This window comes from Chionomys nivalis, chromosome 3 (genome assembly GCF_950005125.1).
Source record: "Chionomys nivalis chromosome 3, mChiNiv1.1, whole genome shotgun sequence".
Taxonomy (NCBI): domain Eukaryota; kingdom Metazoa; phylum Chordata; class Mammalia; order Rodentia; family Cricetidae; genus Chionomys; species Chionomys nivalis.
This window is the reverse complement of record NC_080088.1, coordinates 108,653,960-108,671,586: the sequence shown is the minus strand read 5'-3', so window position 1 is coordinate 108,671,586 and position 17,627 is coordinate 108,653,960. Positions and strand designations below refer to the sequence as shown.

The 17,627-nt window shown below is 52.5% G+C and overlaps 1 protein-coding gene across 2 annotated transcripts in view; it reads left to right on the top strand.

Moving 5' to 3' along the window:
- Aacs (acetoacetyl-CoA synthetase) overlaps nt 1–17,627 on the top strand; it is a 38,336-nt gene that overhangs the window by 11,276 nt on the left and 9,433 nt on the right. For both annotated transcript variants that reach the window (XM_057765888.1, XM_057765887.1), the window contains exons 4-9: nt 1,924–2,037; nt 5,829–5,926; nt 12,225–12,339; nt 12,411–12,492; nt 15,645–15,792; nt 17,492–17,572. In XM_057765888.1, the coding sequence (XP_057621871.1) occupies nt 1,924–2,037; nt 5,829–5,926; nt 12,225–12,339; nt 12,411–12,492; nt 15,645–15,792; nt 17,492–17,572 (638 nt within the window). The remainder of the gene's footprint in view (nt 1–1,923; nt 2,038–5,828; nt 5,927–12,224; nt 12,340–12,410; nt 12,493–15,644; nt 15,793–17,491; nt 17,573–17,627) is intronic.

Sequence of the window (17,627 nt, the reverse complement as noted above, 5' to 3'; positions counted from 1 at the left end):
CACCTGACAGCCCATCTTAGGTTTGTCACCTCCGTTCTCGGTCCTTTTGGCTTTAGCTGGCTGATAGGGGCTGGTTTACTGCTGCCTGCTGAGGCCTCACCCCTCAGCGTGAGGGCCTCTACAAAGCATGCAAGAGTCCTCACAGCAGGCAGCTGGCTCCCCACAGTGGGCCCCTGGGCAGATTCAAGATCTTATTTTTGTGCTGGGATAGGCATGCGCTTTGCCATTGATCTTGTCTGTAATGCAATTTTACTTCTACTTAGAGCAGAGGTTCTCACCCTGGGGGTCAAAGGACCCTTTCAACGGGGTCACATATGAGATATTTACAATTCATATCAGTAGCAAAATTACAGTTAAGAGATAGCAATGCAATAATGTTATGGTTGGAGGTCACCACAATATGAGGAACTGTATTAAAGGGTTGCAACATTAGGAAGGTCGAGAACCACTGACTTAGAAACAGTGTTATTCACTTAGTGGCCCTGACTGACTTGGAACATGGGCTTGAGTTGGCAGCCCAGCTGTTACCTGTGGTTTCCACGGTGACCCACTGGTCACTTGGGCTAGGCCTGTGAAACTGCAGGGGCTGTGTGAAGCACCTGCTCCACTGCTGTTTTCAGTTCTCAGTAGTTGATAGGTAGAAGTCAGCATGGATGTTTTAATATAATTTCTTCACTGAAGACTCTTGTGAGCCTTGGAGAGCCCTCACAGTGAGGCCTCTGCAGGCAGCAGTGATCATTTAATGTTCTTTTGCTCTTTTGGTGATAGGCAGGTTAGCGAGATCTTACTTTGTAGCCCTGGCCGGCCCTGGAACTCACTGTGTAGACCTGGCTGACTTTAAACTCGGGTTCACCTGCCTCTGCTTCAAAGTGTGTGTCGCCACACCCAGCTCATTTAATTTGTTTTATTCATACTGTTTAATTTTTGCATTGGCTAGTCAGTAAAAAGATAACCGTCGAAGCCTGACTGAAGGTCAGCAATGAAAGGGAGGTGACAGATGCTGAAAACAGGGGAGACAGTCCTACATGTGCCACACTGAGGGAAGCCCAAGGGCAGTCTCAAGGGTGGCTGCTGTGTCTGTCTGGCCATAGAAACTGGTAATCCCAAAGATGGGAGGAGAAAGACTAGCTACCCAAATCATCCTGGCCAAATTAACTAAAGCAAACTTTTTATTTGTGTACACCGACTGCCTTCTCCTAAGACAGGGTTTGAGAGGTCACATTGGTCATGAAGAAGACAAGGTTTTTATAGCTCAGGGGTAGTGAGTTTCTAAATAGGTGATTTGACTGGCAAAATAGGTGGGGTTACAGGAGCAGCACTTACGTATAATAAGTTAGTCATACATAAAGACCTCCTGAAACAAAGACAACGTGGTCATAACAAAGTAGTCTTAGTAACAGGTAGTCATAACAACCTTTTGACATGGTTGCCATTTTTTGGAACAGGCAGTACAGAACCATTTGTAGTTAAGATTACAGATGGGGCATAGGCCAATTGTTTCACTGTTCAGACTGTCTAGATGGGTAGCAGATTGGCAATTTCTGGGGTCAGAAGACTATGAGGGGTGTGTGACTACAGGATGGTTCTGTGATGATGGACATGTGGTGGTGGCAGTGCCAGAAAGTGTCACAGGTGACAGCTGGGCACATGCTGGCTTCATATTGGTTTCCCTGCCGGCCTCCATATTGCACTCTGGGGTCCTCCCACCTTCTGCCAGTCTGGTTATTTTCATCAGCATCTCCTCTTGGGAATCCCTCCTGTAGTTGGAGTCTGGCTAGCACCGGGCCTGGCTCTCTCGAGTGGCACCACCCTGGGCCTTGTTCTGCGTTGTCCCATGTATAGGTCCTTTTCTCCTGTCCTGGCTGACTCAGGTCCCTTCCTGCATGGCCTGTGCATGCTTGAACTGCCCTGTTCTCTTTTCAGGGGAAGGCAGAGAGGAGATTGTGAAGGTGACCTTTGGAGAGCTGCGGCAGCAGGTGGCTCTGTTTGCAGCCGCCATGAGGAAGATGGGCGTGAAGAAGGGGGACCGTGTGGTTGGTGAGAGCTTTTCTCCTCCCTCTCTTTTCTTTCTTTCTTCTCCTCCTCATCTCCTTTTCCCCTCCCCTTCTCCTTTCCCTCCCCTCCCCCCTCCCTTTGGTAAATGCTTTTTAGTGTTGTGGTGGTTCAATCCCTAGTACCAAACTCAAACCAAATCAAACCAAGCAAACAACAAAATGGCCCAGAAAGTGGAGAGACTTGAAAAAGTTTAGCCATGTGTAGAGCACACCCCTGTATGACTCCAGCCTTATACACGGGTCAGAGTTGATTCAAAGTGTGAATTGCAAAATGTCCTGGGTGTGGTGGTGCACCCATCATTCCAGAATCTGGGAGGCAGGAGGATTGCAAGTTCAAGACCAGCTCAGGTTCCATAGGGAGATCACATCTCAAAACAAAGCCAATAACAACATAAAACAACAAGAAAGATAAGGTAAGAATCCCCTACCCCACTGTTCTGTGGGGACCAGGAATTCTCTTCATTGTGTTTCCGGAGCAGAAAGCGGCAAGGATGTCCCGGTGTGGTCTGTGCAGCTGGTAGATTAACAGATGCACATAGGCATTAGCGCTGCCGTGGGGCAGTGTGGAGGAGGAAAGGGGCCAGGCAGCAACATAGCCTGTGCCCTGCGGATGATGAGAACAAGGTGTCTGTAGGAAGGGGGGCGCTGTGACAGATGCCAGGCACTTACCTGTCATGGCTTTTCACCTCTACCTGCCCCACGCAGAGCTGCTCAGAGCCTTATTCCCTCTCAGTGCCTTTCTTCCCCAAAAGATGTACAGAACCCTAATGCAGTCAGCGTGGACAGAGGGAGCCTCTGGACTTGGGCCAGGAGCTTATTGGGGACTGCTGTTCAGGAGGCACACTGAAATCCACAGGCCTCCAGGCCTAGAAGTCCCTCCCGAACTGTCACTGCACCCCACTGTTCCCTTGGGTGCTTTATACTTCCCGCTAAGAGCCGCGCAGCCACCGTCCAGTCCTGCTTTCGTCTTGGTTTCCCAGCAGGAGGAAGGCCTGTGGGGAGCTGCCCTTCACCCAGTAACTTCAGTTAGTTAATGGCAGGTAGGGTGTGCCCAGGGAGAGCCACTCTTCCAGGGCAGCTTGGGGCGCAGTCCCTGACCCACAGTTGGACAAGGCCACAGGCCAAGGTGATGATCTGAGTGCTTACGTGCCATTTTCTGGCAGGGTTATGCCTCTCTTGAGGAGACTGGCTGACAGCAGATGCCAGCTTGTATTTGCAGAGGGTGGGTCTGCAGCCACAGCACAGGGAGCAGATCCAGGGCAGGCCCTCTGCAGCTCCTTCTTAGTGGGCAGGGCATGGAGTGGTGGGCGGGGCATGGAGTGAGCACAGCCTGTGCTGGTTGGCAGGAAAGGCGTGTGCCAGCTCACCCCACTCTGTTGCCTGAGTTCTGTGTTTCCCCACTGCACCTGGCACACCGAGGTGCACAGGCACCACCTCCCTAGGGGCTACCCCGGCAATGCTTCGGCAGATTCCCCACCACTCTTGAGTGTCAGCTTGACTCTTCTTTGGCTCATGACTCTGATGTCATCTTTATGTTGTTTGTCTGGCCTGCATTCTCCGGGGATGGGCTCCGTGTCTGTCCCTGAAGATAGGCTCTGTTTCCATTCTTGGCCTGACACATGCTGTGGAAGGCCAGGCACACAGCTGGCATCCAATAAATAGCTTTTAGGGGAATGCGTGTGAGGACCGGGCCAGCAGTCCATCAGTTGAGGTTTTCACTCGTTTGTCTTTGGAGGCAGGCCCTGTTATGTGGCCCAGGCTGGCCTGGGACTTTGCTCCTTGTGCATGTGTCACTGCATGCAGCCATTGCAGGCTGCGGAGCTGAAGCATCACTTTCTTGTGTCCTTTTTGGCCCTGTTTCAGCTATTGCTTTTTGAAGTTGAGCAAAGCAGTGCTGAAACCACGTCTCTCCTCCTCCTCCTCCTCCTCCTCTTCTTCTTCTTCTTCTTTTTTTTTTTTTTTTTTTTGAGTCAGGGTTTCTCTGTGTAACCCTGGCTGTCCTGGAACTAGCTCTGTACACCAGGCTGGCCTCGAACTCACAGAGATCTGTCTGTCTCTGCCTCCTGGGTGCTGGGACTAAACATGTGCACCACCACTGCCCAGCTGCCTCTTCTTTTTTTTTTTTTTTTTTTTTTGGTTTTTTTCGAGACAGGGTTTCTCTGTGGTTTTGGAGCCTGTCCTGGAACTAGCTCTTGTAGACCAGGCTGGTCTCGAACTCACAGAGATCCGCCTGTCTCTGCCTCCCGAGTGCTGGGATTAAAGGCGTGCGCCACCACCGCCCGGCCCAGCTGCCTCTTCTTATTCTTGTTTTTCTTCCCACTAGCTTGTTTTATGGTGCTGGATTGGAATTCAGGACCGATGCTTGGCAAGGCTCCTCCATCACTGAGCTGTGAGCCAGCCCTCATTTGCATTTTTCCAAATCTGTCTGTAGCAGGTGTTTCTGAGAGAAGGTAACAGTGCCAGGGGACCTTTGAGACCCATCCCGGGGCTGGGCTCTCCCTGGGGAGACTGGCTTAAGCAGCCAAGGCTCTTGAGTCAGGCTGGCTCTTGGCCTGCCCTTCTGTGGCTCTCAGTCAGCTTTCTGCTGCCCTGACCATTGTCCCATGTGAAGAGTGACTTAAGTGCCAAACAGCACAGGTGCTGCAGGGCTGAGGAGGGGTGTTAAACTGAGCGTAGCTGTCTTCTTTTGCTTGCAGTGTGGCTCCCAAGGTAGGCCTGATGACTTTGGAAGAGGGTGGGCTGCTGGTCATGTCAGCAGGGAGTCCCCATTTGCACACTCCCCTGGGCAGTGAGTCCAGCCTCCCTTGGGTAGCAACAATGACGAGGCTCTTCAGTTCTGCTCACGGGCAAGTGAACACTTCTGCAGTGGCCTGCCACCTGCCAGGCACCAGTTGCTCTTTGAGGGGACTCTGCTTGAGCCCTGCCCTTGGAGTGCCTATGGCTCATCAGCAGGGAGCACACGAGCTTAGAGAGGTGGAGTGCAAACTGTCGTGTCTCTCTGGAGAGTCTTACAGCCCCAGGTGGGCATTGGCTATGGCCCATCTCCCAAGGCCTGTGTTGAAGTCCTTTCTCCCAGAGCGCTGGCACTGTCTGGTTTTGTTGATGGTGGTCCCTCTGGCTGTAGATGTTCCTTGATTCCCTTCGTGATGCCAACTTCCCAAGTGTTGGGGCCTCCCCTCCTTCTGCCCTGAAGAGTTACACACAGCTCTCTCTGTGCGTGTGCTCACACATCTTCTCTCCACCCATCCATCTGCCAGACAGCACGTTACTTAGGGTGTGCAGAGTGTGCTGAAAGGCATTTGGTGAAGCAGATATGAAGACAGGGGAGGTCTTTGCTGTCACCTGAGAACCCCACATTAAACAGGTGCTACACACATGGTCAGGCTGCTACAACACTCCCAGCTGTTTCTTAAGTGCCTAGCTTAGGGAAGGCCTCCATGAAGAAGCGCCATGTGATGTAAGAGCTGAAGGACAGGTGTGCATGAGTGTGGACTGGTGCGTGTGTGGGTGTGCTTAAGTACAAAGTGCAAAGGCCCCGGGGATGAAAACACTTAGAACATTTGAGGGACTGAACGAAGCAAACAGCGTGAGGGAGAAGAGCGGGGAAGTGTAGGGATCACCCTGGTTCAAGTGTGGAGAATGGACTATTGAGGCATGGTGAGTGTGCTTGCTGGCATCTCTGTTTCTCAGATACTTCAGGCTTCTCAGAGAAACTTCCAGAAGACTGTTGCTTTGACTTCCTCGACCCAGATTTTTCTCCCCTCCCTCTCACAGGTTATCTACCCAACAGCGCACATGCCGTGGAGGCCATGCTGGCCGCTGCCAGTATTGGTGCCATTTGGAGTTCCACGTCGCCAGACTTTGGTGTGAATGTGAGTTGGGGTCCTGTTGGAGGGGTCAAAGAATGTTCCTGGTGCGGGGAGGGGGGACTCCCCAACCCCTTAGAGCTTTTGGCTGTTTGAGCTGAGCTCTGAGTGTCTTCCTGGGCAGCTATAAGAGGGAGGGGAAGGCTACAAGGAAGGATCTTGTCATGGGTGCTGGGGATTGATTGATGGAGCACATAGCCTCACACACACCCAGCGTGAACAGGGATCTGGTTTTGAGTCATTTAATTTTTCATTTTTTAGACAAAGCCACACTCTGTAGTTCAGACTGCCCTTGAGTTTAAGGTAATCCTCCTGTCTTAGCCTTTCAGGTTCTAGGATCACAGGTATAAACCACCTCACCTGACTTGGGCTTTGTTTTGAAGTTTACAAACAAACTGGTTCTGGTTTCCTTCCTGCCCACTGGTTCTCACTCCTCGGTTAGCAGGTGGTGTGTGCATCAGTATTTGCTGGTTTGGTGTCATGATGTCACCTGGCCTTCTCTGCCTGGGCCTTAGGGACTCTGAGGTTTCCTGCATGTCTGTCTTAACCTCCTTGGGCTTTCTGTGGAACCATGGTACACTGGGTGTGTCCAGAGTGGCCCAGGCAGCTGGAGTGTGCTATAGCCACCAGGGAAGCTTTCTCTGGCCACAGTCATCAGGTCAGTAGGGCCCTGGACTCATGGACTACCAAGTGCCAGGAGGATGTGCACTGTAGCAGGACACATGGTGTCCATGCCACCAGCTCTCCTGATGCCAGCTGCTTCTGACCCAGGCTGGGTCAGTTGGTGTGGCCAACAGCTGGGGGTTGGTCTGGGTGCTGGACTGGTAGAGCATGGGCTGAGTTTGGTATATTCCTGGCTCATTCTTCAGGGGTGAACGTGTAAACTCACATCTGCTAAAAAAGGCCTGTTCTTCTCATGGAGGAGGCGTGATTGTTCAGGGCCCCTCGCTTTGGTCCATGGCCCAGTGAGCAGAGGTGATGTCCCATGTGTTCTTTTCCACTTCCTGTGCCCTTTCTCACATAGAACCAACCCCAGGACTGTCTGGGATCAGCAAGGGCTGGTCTAGATTGAAACTGCAGGTGGCTACCAGCCCCAGGGTCTACTATGGGGCTTAATGAGCTATTTGGGGCCCATGGAGTTCTCATAGGAGGTTCTAACAAGGTGGCCCTAGGTGCTGTTCTGCTTGGGTCCCTCAGGTGGTGGTTAAGAGTCAGGTGGCAGAAAGGTCTTTGGGTATGAGGCTGGCCACCTGAGGTCTAGAACTTGGGATGTGGACCCACAATGCACCTATGGGCACAGAGAGGACACAGGAGGCCTCTGTGGCTGGGACCCTTTTAACTGTCGGGTCAGTAAATACTGGCTCTTGCTCACTAGGAGGGAGAGAGCACTTTGTCACCAGAACTGGAGTATCCTGTGTGGCGGCTGCAGACCTGAGGAAGAGCTCCAGAATTGGCCTTCCGGTGGTGGTGGTGGTGGTGGTGGGGTGCACCCTTTATGGACTGGAGTACCCTCTCCTGGGTAGATGTTACCACCAGAGAGAGGCCTGTGACTCCAAAGGACTGGTTTCCAGTGATGAGTGGGTTCCCTGGCTCTTTGTCTTGCAATCTGGAGTCACAGCTGCAGGCCGGGTGATTCTTGTTTGCTTGTTTCTTGACACTAGGGGGCAGCAGGGCTCCACTGTCTCCATCCTGCAGGGCCTTGGCTGCGTCTCCTCCTCCACCAGAGGCTGCTGCTGTTTAGCCACTCAGCTTCAGACTCTAGGGAGGGTCTCCTTTCACTGGTCCTCTTTCCTGCCTACACAGGAAGCGAGCCTAGAGCTGCCTGCCAGGGGACAGATGAATGGCATCTTCATGAAAGGCTACCCCTTGCCTACTGGCTCCTGGTCTAGGGCCCTACGTCCCCGGCTGTCATAGTGTTTGCTCATCTCCACATCTGTTCCCTATGAACTGTGGCCTTGAGCAGATCCAAAGTCATTGAATCTGCTGCTCAGATTGTGCCTACTCGACACTGACCACCCTGGGAAGGGTTTCTGGAGCAGGGAGCAGGTCCATTTCTCTGACATGCACCATGGCCTGTCTTAGTCTCCCGACCGTTGCTGCTCTGCTGTGCTCTGTCTAGCACACGTGTGGGTTTGTGGGCCGTTGCACCACAGGACGTGACCTGCTCAGTGCCGCACTTGCCATCAGGGAGGCCACCCTCTAAGAGGCCACGTGCTTAGGGCTCAGCCTGCAGCCTGTTGCCCTCATTCTGCAGTGTGCTTCAGTGGCTTGAGGGTTATGTGAGTGGAAATAGGACAGCCACTGTCCTCAGTCTGGTGGCCATCTGTGTGACTCAACATCAGCCACTGCTTTCAACCCCTGGTTGGTTGCCAAGTGCTGGCGGGGTATTCATTGTAGCACAAGGCAGCTGGCCCAGCTCTTGGGACCTCAGCAGGCCCACTGCTCCTTCACATGCTCTGAGCCCTCTACCTGCCTGGCCGGCGGGGAGCTTTGGCTGTGACCTGCAGGCTCTGACTTGGAAATGCCTGACTTCTTTGCTGTTTGACTACTACCACTGTGACTGGGGGTATCTCTACGTTGTCTGAACCTTAGGCCTTATCACCGTGGCTGGGGGTGTCCCAGCAATGTCTGAGTACTATCACCGTAGCTGGGGGTGTCCCTTCAATGTCTGAGTACTATCACCGTGGCTGGGGGTGTCCCTGCAATGTCTGAGTACTATCACCGTGGCTGGGGGTGTCCCTGCAATGTCTGAGTACTATCACCGTGGCTGGGGGTGTCCCTGCAATGTCTGAGCCCTAGGCCTCCGGCTGCTGGGTCTTCCTTTTGGCCAGTTGAAAATGGAGAGGGTCTTCTGAGATGAAGACCCTGCTACCTGCTAACACCCTCCCAGGCTAGCTCCTTCCCAGCCTCTCTGGCCTTGGGTTTTCTAGACTTGCCTGCCTTCTGTGAATGTTGTCCTTGGTCCCATGCCTGGTGTTCCCTTCTAGGTGCTGATGTGATTTGCCCAGGGCCCTCAGCACCCACTTCTGTCCTGCCGTCTATTCTGTGTGTTGTTCCAACAGAGCAGCCTGTCAGTTGGGAGCCCTGGTACCCAGGGGTCAAGCTGCAGCCTCAGTGGTGCCACTGGCTTCTTGGCATGCTCTGCTCCAAGGTCTTAGTTCTTCTCAGTAACGTTCCCAAGTCCTGGTGCCATGAGAGTCAAAGGAGGGCATGACTCTGACAAGCTTAGAACATGCATGTAGGTTGTGGCTTCGAACATTGTTAGGAGTGTTTACTGACAACCATTTTTTTTACCACCTAACCAAGGACTCTCCATCTGTGTTTGTGTCTCAACCACACAGCGGGTTCATGTTCTTGTGTGGTTGAATGCTTCCTATAGCAAAGACCAGGACAGGCCCCTGTGTCTCTGCTGCAGGTATTCAGTGGTCCTGGAGTGTTGGGGAACCCTTTGTTTATGGGGTGAATGAGGGAGGGAGACAGGTGTTGGCACTGTTGGTGCCGCACCAGGTCCTGGGCGCTCAGCACTCAAAAGCCAGTGTCTGGGAGGCAAGGGTTGGAGAAGAATCAGGTTTATTCAAAGATGGAGGATACAGAGGGCTGTCATCCCTGGTGCCCTGTCCTGGGAGAGTCTTGGGTGCAAAGGGGACTTTCATGGGGGAAAGGAAGAGTGGAGCAGGGAGGTTGGATATTTGTCCCCCCCCCCGGGGGCGGGAGGGGAGGGGGAGTTTCCCTTTCCCTCTGTTCTGAGCAGAGCACCACAATGGGGTTCAGTGAACTTCCAGGGCTGACAGCCCCCACAGAGACTTCCCTTCTGAAGGCAAGACCCCACGGCCCTCACACTTGCGTTTACTGGTGGGCATGGGGTGATGGTCCTCAGTCAGAGACTCTCTGAGGTGACAGCCACACTTTGGACATGGCCTGCTGCACTGTAAGGGGCTGTGTGTGAGTGACTTTCAGGGCTAATGACTGTCTTCTCAATCAGATTTGGCAAGAATTTTATTTTGTTGGGGCAAAAAATAGGTTTACTGTTTTTTATATAGTACTTTTATAAAAGTTAATTTTTTTTTTTTTTTTTGTTTTTGTTTTGTTTGTTGTAGTGGGAGCTGCGGGCTGTGTTCCTGCCGCCCCAGCTCCTGGGCCGCCTGGCTAGCTTATGCCCCGAAATAACAACACACAAGCTGTATTCTTTTAAACACTGCCTGGCCCATTTCTGTTCATGTGTGTAGCACCTTGAGGTGCGCTTACCAGGAAGATTCTAGCCTACGTCCATCCTGGGTCGGAGCTTCATCACGTCTGCCCTGGAGAGGAGAGCATGGCGTCTGTCTCTCAGAGGAGCTGCCCTGCATCTCAGCTCACTTCCTCTTCCTGTTCTGTTTACTCCACCCACCTATGTTCTAACCTATGAGGGCCAAGCAGTTTCTTTATTTTTAACCAATGACCTTCCTCCATCATTCCTCCATCATTTTCTAGACAGGGTTTCCCAGTAGCTACGGAGCCTGTTCTGGAACTCACTCTGTAGACCAGGCTGGCCTTGAACTCATAGAGATCTGCCTGCCTTTGCTTCTCAAGTGCTGGGATTAAAGGCGTGCACCACCATTCAACAATAATTTTTTATATTATACTAGTTCACTAGTATAATTCTTTCCTTTTAGTTTTAAATTTTATTCTTTTTTTTTTTCCTTTTTTCCCCCAGAAGGAGTTTCTCTGTGTGACTGCCTTGTCTGTCATGGAACCCGATTTGTAGACCAGGATGGCCTTGAACTTCAAGATCCATCTGCCTCTGCCTCCTGAGTGTGTCACCGGCCCTGCTCTTAAGTTTTATTCTTATTTTTTAAATAATTATGTGTGTGTTTGCTGTGTCTGTGTGGTATGCATGACACAACATACATGTGGAGGTCAGAAGACAACTTTGTGGGGTCAATTCTATCTTTCAGTTTTTCTTGGGTAGCTGTCAGGCTAGTGTGACTGGCTGTCAGGCTAGCACCTTCACCCTCTGGCTGGCTCAGCCTGAGCTTGAACTCACGAACTCGTGATCCTCCACCTCAGCCTGTAAGTGCTGGCGTGAGCAGCAGTGCTCTGTCCCATTCTTCTCTGAGCTGTCTGCATTGTGAACACTCTTTTAGAATTGGAACCAGAAAGCAACGACACCAGAAGTTGTTTCCCCATGACTTTCTGATCATATTCGTATTTTGGGAGAGTGGGGACCCTCGTGGGTTCCCTGGCAAGTGCCCTGCACATGGGAGGTGGAGTGAACCCACTGTGCCTGTGCTCTGGCTGTCAATCAATGTGGGCTTGGGAAAATGATGGCATTGAGGTAAACTCAGTCCCGGAACACGAGATGCCCAGGCGTGAGGGTGTATCATAACTCCAGGTGGGCCGCTTGTCAGGGACAGATTGCCAGGCTGAGGGGATGCTGCTGTAGCCTGGGGGGGCACCTTGAATTGTCCCACGCCTTTTCGATTCCTGCTGAGTCAGCGTCTCTCCCTGCTGAGCATCACACAGGGAGCTCTGGAAACACTGAGCACTGGAGCAACTAATTAGTCACACTTAGGGCTCTAATTAACCTAATGGTCCCTCTGCAGGTGGCCAGACCCTGTCTGTGATGTGTGGTGTCCCTGTATGTGTCCTGAGCAGCTGCTGGCAGAAGCGCAGAAGGGTGGAGCCTTCCCTGCCTCACTGGTCTTGCTAGCAGTGGTGGTGGCCTCCTGGCCATCCTGGGTGGGGTAGGGGCTGAGGAAGTCTGCTTCAGTGCTTTGATCTGTTCTCCTTTGGGGACGTACAGCAAAGGGATCCCCTGGTTGTGCCTGTCTACATTAATTTGTATGGGCGATAGGAAGGGGCTACCCTTGGTTGGCTGTGAATTCCCCGTGCGTGGTGCACAGTTTTATTGGTAAGCCTGCTCCTCCAGCCAGGGCTTCCCGAGCAGCGTGCGTGCTTACAGGAGAATGTGAACACTTGCATGTGGATGCAGGTTCCTCCTACACCGAGGTTTCACAGAACGTGTACCCTTCTGGAAGGCAGATGGCTGTGTTTGTGGAGGGCTGTGGTGAGAGGTGGCCTGTGCAGTGAGGACCCTCTACTGGGGCTGACAGAACCTTTTCTGTTTTAGGTCATGCTTCTGAGTCTTTGGGCTTTTTAATGTCGAAGCCTTCCTCGGTGTGGCCATCACTTCCTAGATGTGACTAGAGTTTGCATGGGCTGCCTGTATTGGCTGCAGGTGCTGAGGACAAGTGGCATTCCCTGATACTGACATTTTTTTTCTCCTGCATTTATTGTTTCCAATGATCCCTCCTCTCATTTTCAGGGTGTTCTGGACCGGTTTTCTCAAATTCAGCCAAAGCTTATCTTCTCCGTGGAGGCTGTTATCTACAATGGCAAGGAGCACGGCCACCTGGAGAAGCTGCAGCGAGTTGTAAAAGGTACTTGGGGTCCTGCCCTGGATGCATGCACAGACAACAGCTGGGTCTGACCTTGTCCACCCCTCCTTCAGGACTGCCTGACCTGCAGAGAGTGGTGCTGATCCCCTATGTCCTCCCAAGGGAGAAGATAGACATTTCCAAGATCCCCAACAGGTGAGGAGCCACCACTCTCCAGACTAGGTCCATCCATATATCTGAGGTGGGGAAGCCATTAGCTGAAACCTTGCCGTGGTATGGAGCGTGGGAGGCCCCCATGATGAGTCTCTCCAGACCAGATAGCAGTGAAATACAGGCACCTTCAGCTTCCTTCCTGTCTCGCTGTGGCCGGGGAGGGCATCAGGCCTCCCTTCCTGGATTGGGCAGAGCAGGCTGGTGTTACATAACGTGTGTGCACAGGCATGCTCACGTGTGTCACCCATGTGGCACACTCAGTTTTGTACTTACCATGTGGATGCTGTGTAGACGGACATGTATGTGCATAGTGTATGCAGCTAACCTGAATCTGTGGGTTCTTCATCCAAGATTTGGGGAACTCCTGCATCTGCCTGAGGGTGTGCATATCTTTTCAGGACCACTGTTCTTATTGTGTGCCCTCTGTGGTGGCTTAGGGCTGGGAGCATGCCCTTTGGCTCTGTCCCCTTTTGCAGATGGGCCAAGGACCTGCAGGTTTTAGTCCCTGTGGGGTTCTTGAACCTGTGCCTCCCAGGATGCTGGGAAACAATGCTGTTTGTTCCTGGCTGCTGCTGATCCCTCCTCTGCTTTTCTGGCCTTCATAGTTTGTCAATCGGTTAGGCCTTAGTTCGTGCTACTGGCAGGTGCCCCCCACCTTTCAGGCTACAGTCTGAGGCTATGAGGAGGGACTGTGGGGACATGGCAGCCCTCCACCCCTACCCCATGTCCTCTGTAAGGAGAGGACTAAAACAGCTAGTGAGTGACATTGGGACCCCTGATTTTTGCATGGTGCTGTCTGGGGCCCCACAGGATGTGAACCATGTGTTCTGACCTCCAGAGGATGAGACACACCTGTGGGGGGCGGGAAATGCTGGCTGCTGGGCCCACAGGCACAGCACAGCCATTCATCAGGAGGGAACGGAAGTACTCAGGAGTTGCCAGCTGTCTGGCTGCTTCTCTGTGAGATCTGGGGTGGTTGCCTCTGGTAGAAATAAGTCAGGGTACTAAGAAATACTCCCCCTGAAGTGTCCAGGTGAGGCAAACTTTACTTTTGATCCAGAGGGTGTGCACTGATAACTCAGGTGGTGACCACCCTTTCCCCATTGGCTGGGCTCTGACCTCACAGTCTCATTGAATTTGCTAGTCTGGAAAGAATTGGTGCACAGGAAATGAAGGAGGAAGGGGAAGAGTGTCATTGTTCAAGGAGAAAAGGGGTCCCTGCCCCAGATCATTAAGTCCCTGGAATGCAGTAGGAGTTTCTGGGTAAACAAAGTTTTAGTGGGTGGGTGGGATTAAAATACTTGCATGAAAGTCTTACGAGGTGGGGGAGATACAAGGATTTGAATTCCTTACACTAAACATGGGTTTTATAGTATTTGATAGAAAAGATTCCAGTTGATATTTTTGCACTCCTGACTGGCCTTGAGGTCTGTCCTTCACTGGCCCCTGCTCCCTGGGAAGAATGCTGAGGGCAAAGTGCAGTTTGGCCGTTAGTGTTTCCCACTGATCCCAGCTGGGTGGCGTCATGACAATAATTCACCTGTCTGTGCTCTTGCTATCCTTTAAGTGCCGATGGTCCATGCCTCTGTGAATTAAATAGGTCAGTGCTGGGACAAGGGCATAGTTAGCTATAGGTAACAGTGTGTCTCCATGAGGCCCAGTGGGTTCTGTCTCTTGAAGGCCACCACAGCCTCAGCTGTGTATGAGGTCCTTGTGAGCCCGCCCAGGTGTTTGTTCCTCTGGACCCAGGCAGCTTGCTGACCTAGTAACTGACAGCAAGATGGAGGAGATCTGGTCTTATTCATGTAACCCTAGATTTAGCCCTGCTGTGTGTGATGAGACCTTGATGCAGAGGTGAAGAGGAAAGCTGGGGGTCATCCCTGTTTATCAGTAACTGATGTGAAGTGAGGTTGTCAGGGGAGCCACATCCACGGTTAGTTCTGCTCTATGTAGCGCAGAGCAGTCCCCTTGTCAAACTCCAGTCACCAGCCGCTGCCATTGTTTTCTTAGGATTGCTGCTGTTATAGATAAGCCTGCCCAGTGAACGGCTGGGCCAGAGAGCGCAAGGCAGAACCTCCCCTGGTCTTTTCATTTTTAGGAGAGCAGCAAAACCATGGTTATTTACTGTGGTTTATGGAACCTTTGGAAGACAGGGACTTTTCTGTGCAGTAAGTGTTCATTAGACCGGCGCTTCACCCAACAGGGCTTCAGAGGAGGTGTATGTGGGGTGCGACTGTCAGAACCAGTTTGGATGTCTTTTTTCCAAGCCATTCCCTGTCCCTGGTCTCTGAGGCATGTCTTCTCATGCCAGGCGGGGCGGGCTTCAGTGTCATTGGCCTCAGCACATTGCTGAGGAGAATGATATCCCACCTCCTGGCTTGGAAGGGAGAGTTCGGTTTGTCAGAAAATGGAGACCTGCTGTTCCTATTTGTTCTTTGGTTCTGGGCCACCCATATCTGGTGACTTATGGTGGCTGTGGGCTGAGACAGGGCAGAACTTAGTTAACAACTTGGGTTAGTTGTATTTATTCTGGGTCTGATATTTACTCCTGGCTGCTGTAGGCCCGGGATGTAATAAATGAGGGTGATACATATTTGCTTGTGGTGGCTTCGGGCCAGTTGCTCTACCTTCCTGATGCTGCCCTTCTGCCCCTGCCCCATGGTGGGGAAGCCTTCAGGTTCAGCTGTGGGGCAGGCACTCCTGTCCTGGGCTGTGCATCAGGAGGTGGAGTGTGAATAAGGAAGCAGACTGGTCCACACTGGTCCCAGGGTCTGTGGCCAGTGGATAGGCTTGCTGTGACCTAATCTTCCCAGTCAGGATGAGGGGATTTGGGGAGGGGAGGGCTGAGAGGCTGGGGGAGGAGTTGTTTCTGAAGAGCCAACCCTTGATACAAGAAACTCCAGCACTTAATCTTCAGTGACTTCTCCTTTAGTCATCCTGAATTTGGGACCCTCCCTTCCTCAGGCACAGGCTTCCATACCCAGTCAGCAGCTGTGGATACGGGCACACCAATGCTCCAGGCTCTTGTGGTAGAGAGGAGGGATCTTGGGCCTTATCTAGCTGGGGGCTGAATCAGTAGGCCTCTTCTGGCATATGGAATGTTCACTGTTGGTTTCTCATGTTCCTGCCTACAGCATGTTCCTGGATGACTTCCTGGCAAGCGGGACAGGCGCGCAGGCACCGCAGCTGGAGTTCGAACAGCTGCCCTTTAGCCACCCTCTGTTCATCATGTTCTCCTCGGGCACGACAGGGGCACCCAAGTGCATGGTGCACTCTGCCGGGGTAGGTGACGGTCGTCAGACTATCCATTCTGCAGAGTCCCCAGGGTGCTGCTTTTCTCTGAGTGTCCCGTTCCCTCCTTTAACTTACATGGCCAGGACTGTGGCTCAGCGGCACGTGTGCACCAGCACTGAAGATAAAAAAACGAGCTCTCGTTTGAGACCCGGGGAACCATGCTGCTGTGTCTCCTCCCCCAGGGAAGGCAGTCAGCATGGGTGTGTAACAGTCAAAGGATAAGTGTGGGGATGGACCTGGAGGAGAAAAGCAATGCTTTTGTTTGAGCTTAGAACCTGAGGGTGACAGGCAGGTGCATGGCGGTGTGGCCCTTGGGAAGTCTCTCCTCCTCCTTCCAGGTCCATCATGATTGGAAGGGGAGCCTCTGGGAGGTGCTTTCTGCTGAACCCTGTGTTTGCTTTGTTATTTTTCTCTTTCCCTTTTTTTTTTTTTTTGGTTGTTTTTTGAGACAGGGTTTTTCTGTATAGCCTTGGCTGCCCCCAAACTCATTCTGTAGACCAGGCTGGCCTTGAACTCAGAGAGCCACCTGCTCCTGCCTCCCAGGTGCTGGGATTAGAGATGTGTAACACTGGCATGTTTGTTATTTGTCTGTGGCTGTGATAAAACGCCCCAACAAAAAGCAGTTTAGAGGAGAAAAGAGCTTACCCTGGCTTACAGGTCCCGAAAGGGTGTGGAAAGCATTGCGGCAGGAACACAAGGCCACTTGGTAGTCAGGAAGTAGAGAAGTCGAAGTGGGGCCAGACTTTGAAACCTGAAAGACATACTTTTTCCAGCAAGGCTTTTGCTCCTGAAGGCTCCATAACCTCCCAAAGAGCACCGCCTGCTGGGGACCAGGTGTTCACAGCTCTGAGCCTGTGGGGGCATTTCTCATTCAGCTTGTATCTGACCTCTTCTGAGTGCAAGTGTGTGACAGGAGTTGGTGTGTTACATGCGGGTCTTGTGCAGCCTCCTACTCTTCCATAGCCTGTGAGCCTCCCTGTAAGCCTGGTGCTCATACCCGTGGGCCAGGCCCAGGTAGTGAGCTGGTTATTCCAGGGGCATCAAAGGGTGGCATCCTCAATCTGCCTCAGGATCTCATAGAGGACTCTGGATAGGGAAAGGAAGGGACGGGCAGTGGGCACTCACAGTGCTAGCTGGACTCAGCTCTGAGAAGGAAGCTCCCCCCACCCCAGCCTCCAGCCAGAGCTGCTGGGAATGCACATGTGCAGGGTTTGAGGGGTGCTGAACTGTCCTGGGGGAGCAGGAGGAGCTAGGTGCAGCGCTGGGGGAGGGTGTTTCCCAGGCTGTGCGTTGTGGATTTGGAGCCTGGGATTGTGTTACCTAGTAAATACTGAAACCGAAAGTGGAGGGTGTGGATGGGAGGTGTCCCTTGTGGTCCCCTCTGCCTTGGTGTCTCTGAGCTCTGTGTTTAGATGTCTTCTTTCAGGACAGGGACTCATCTGCTATTGGCCCTTTAGTTTTCTCTCTCCCATCTCAGTGAAGGTCATTTCTGTTCTTCATGAAGTTAGTATGTCTCTGGTGTCCCTGATGGGATGGGACGGAGAGCTCATAGGTGGATGGGGTGTACTTGGGTGTCAGATGGCAGAGTGACGCGGAAGCTGGCCCTTAGAGCCAGAGCACTCCAGTCAACTTTCCTAGGGAGGGGGGATGGATGATGGGTCTCACTTGCTCTCCCTGTTTCCCACAGGGCACCCTCATCCAGCACCTGAAGGAGCACATGCTACACGGCAACATGATGAGCAGCGACATTCTGCTCTACTACACCACGGTGTGTCCTGTGACCTTCTGCTACCCCTCCTGGGGCGGGTGGTACAAGGAATGGC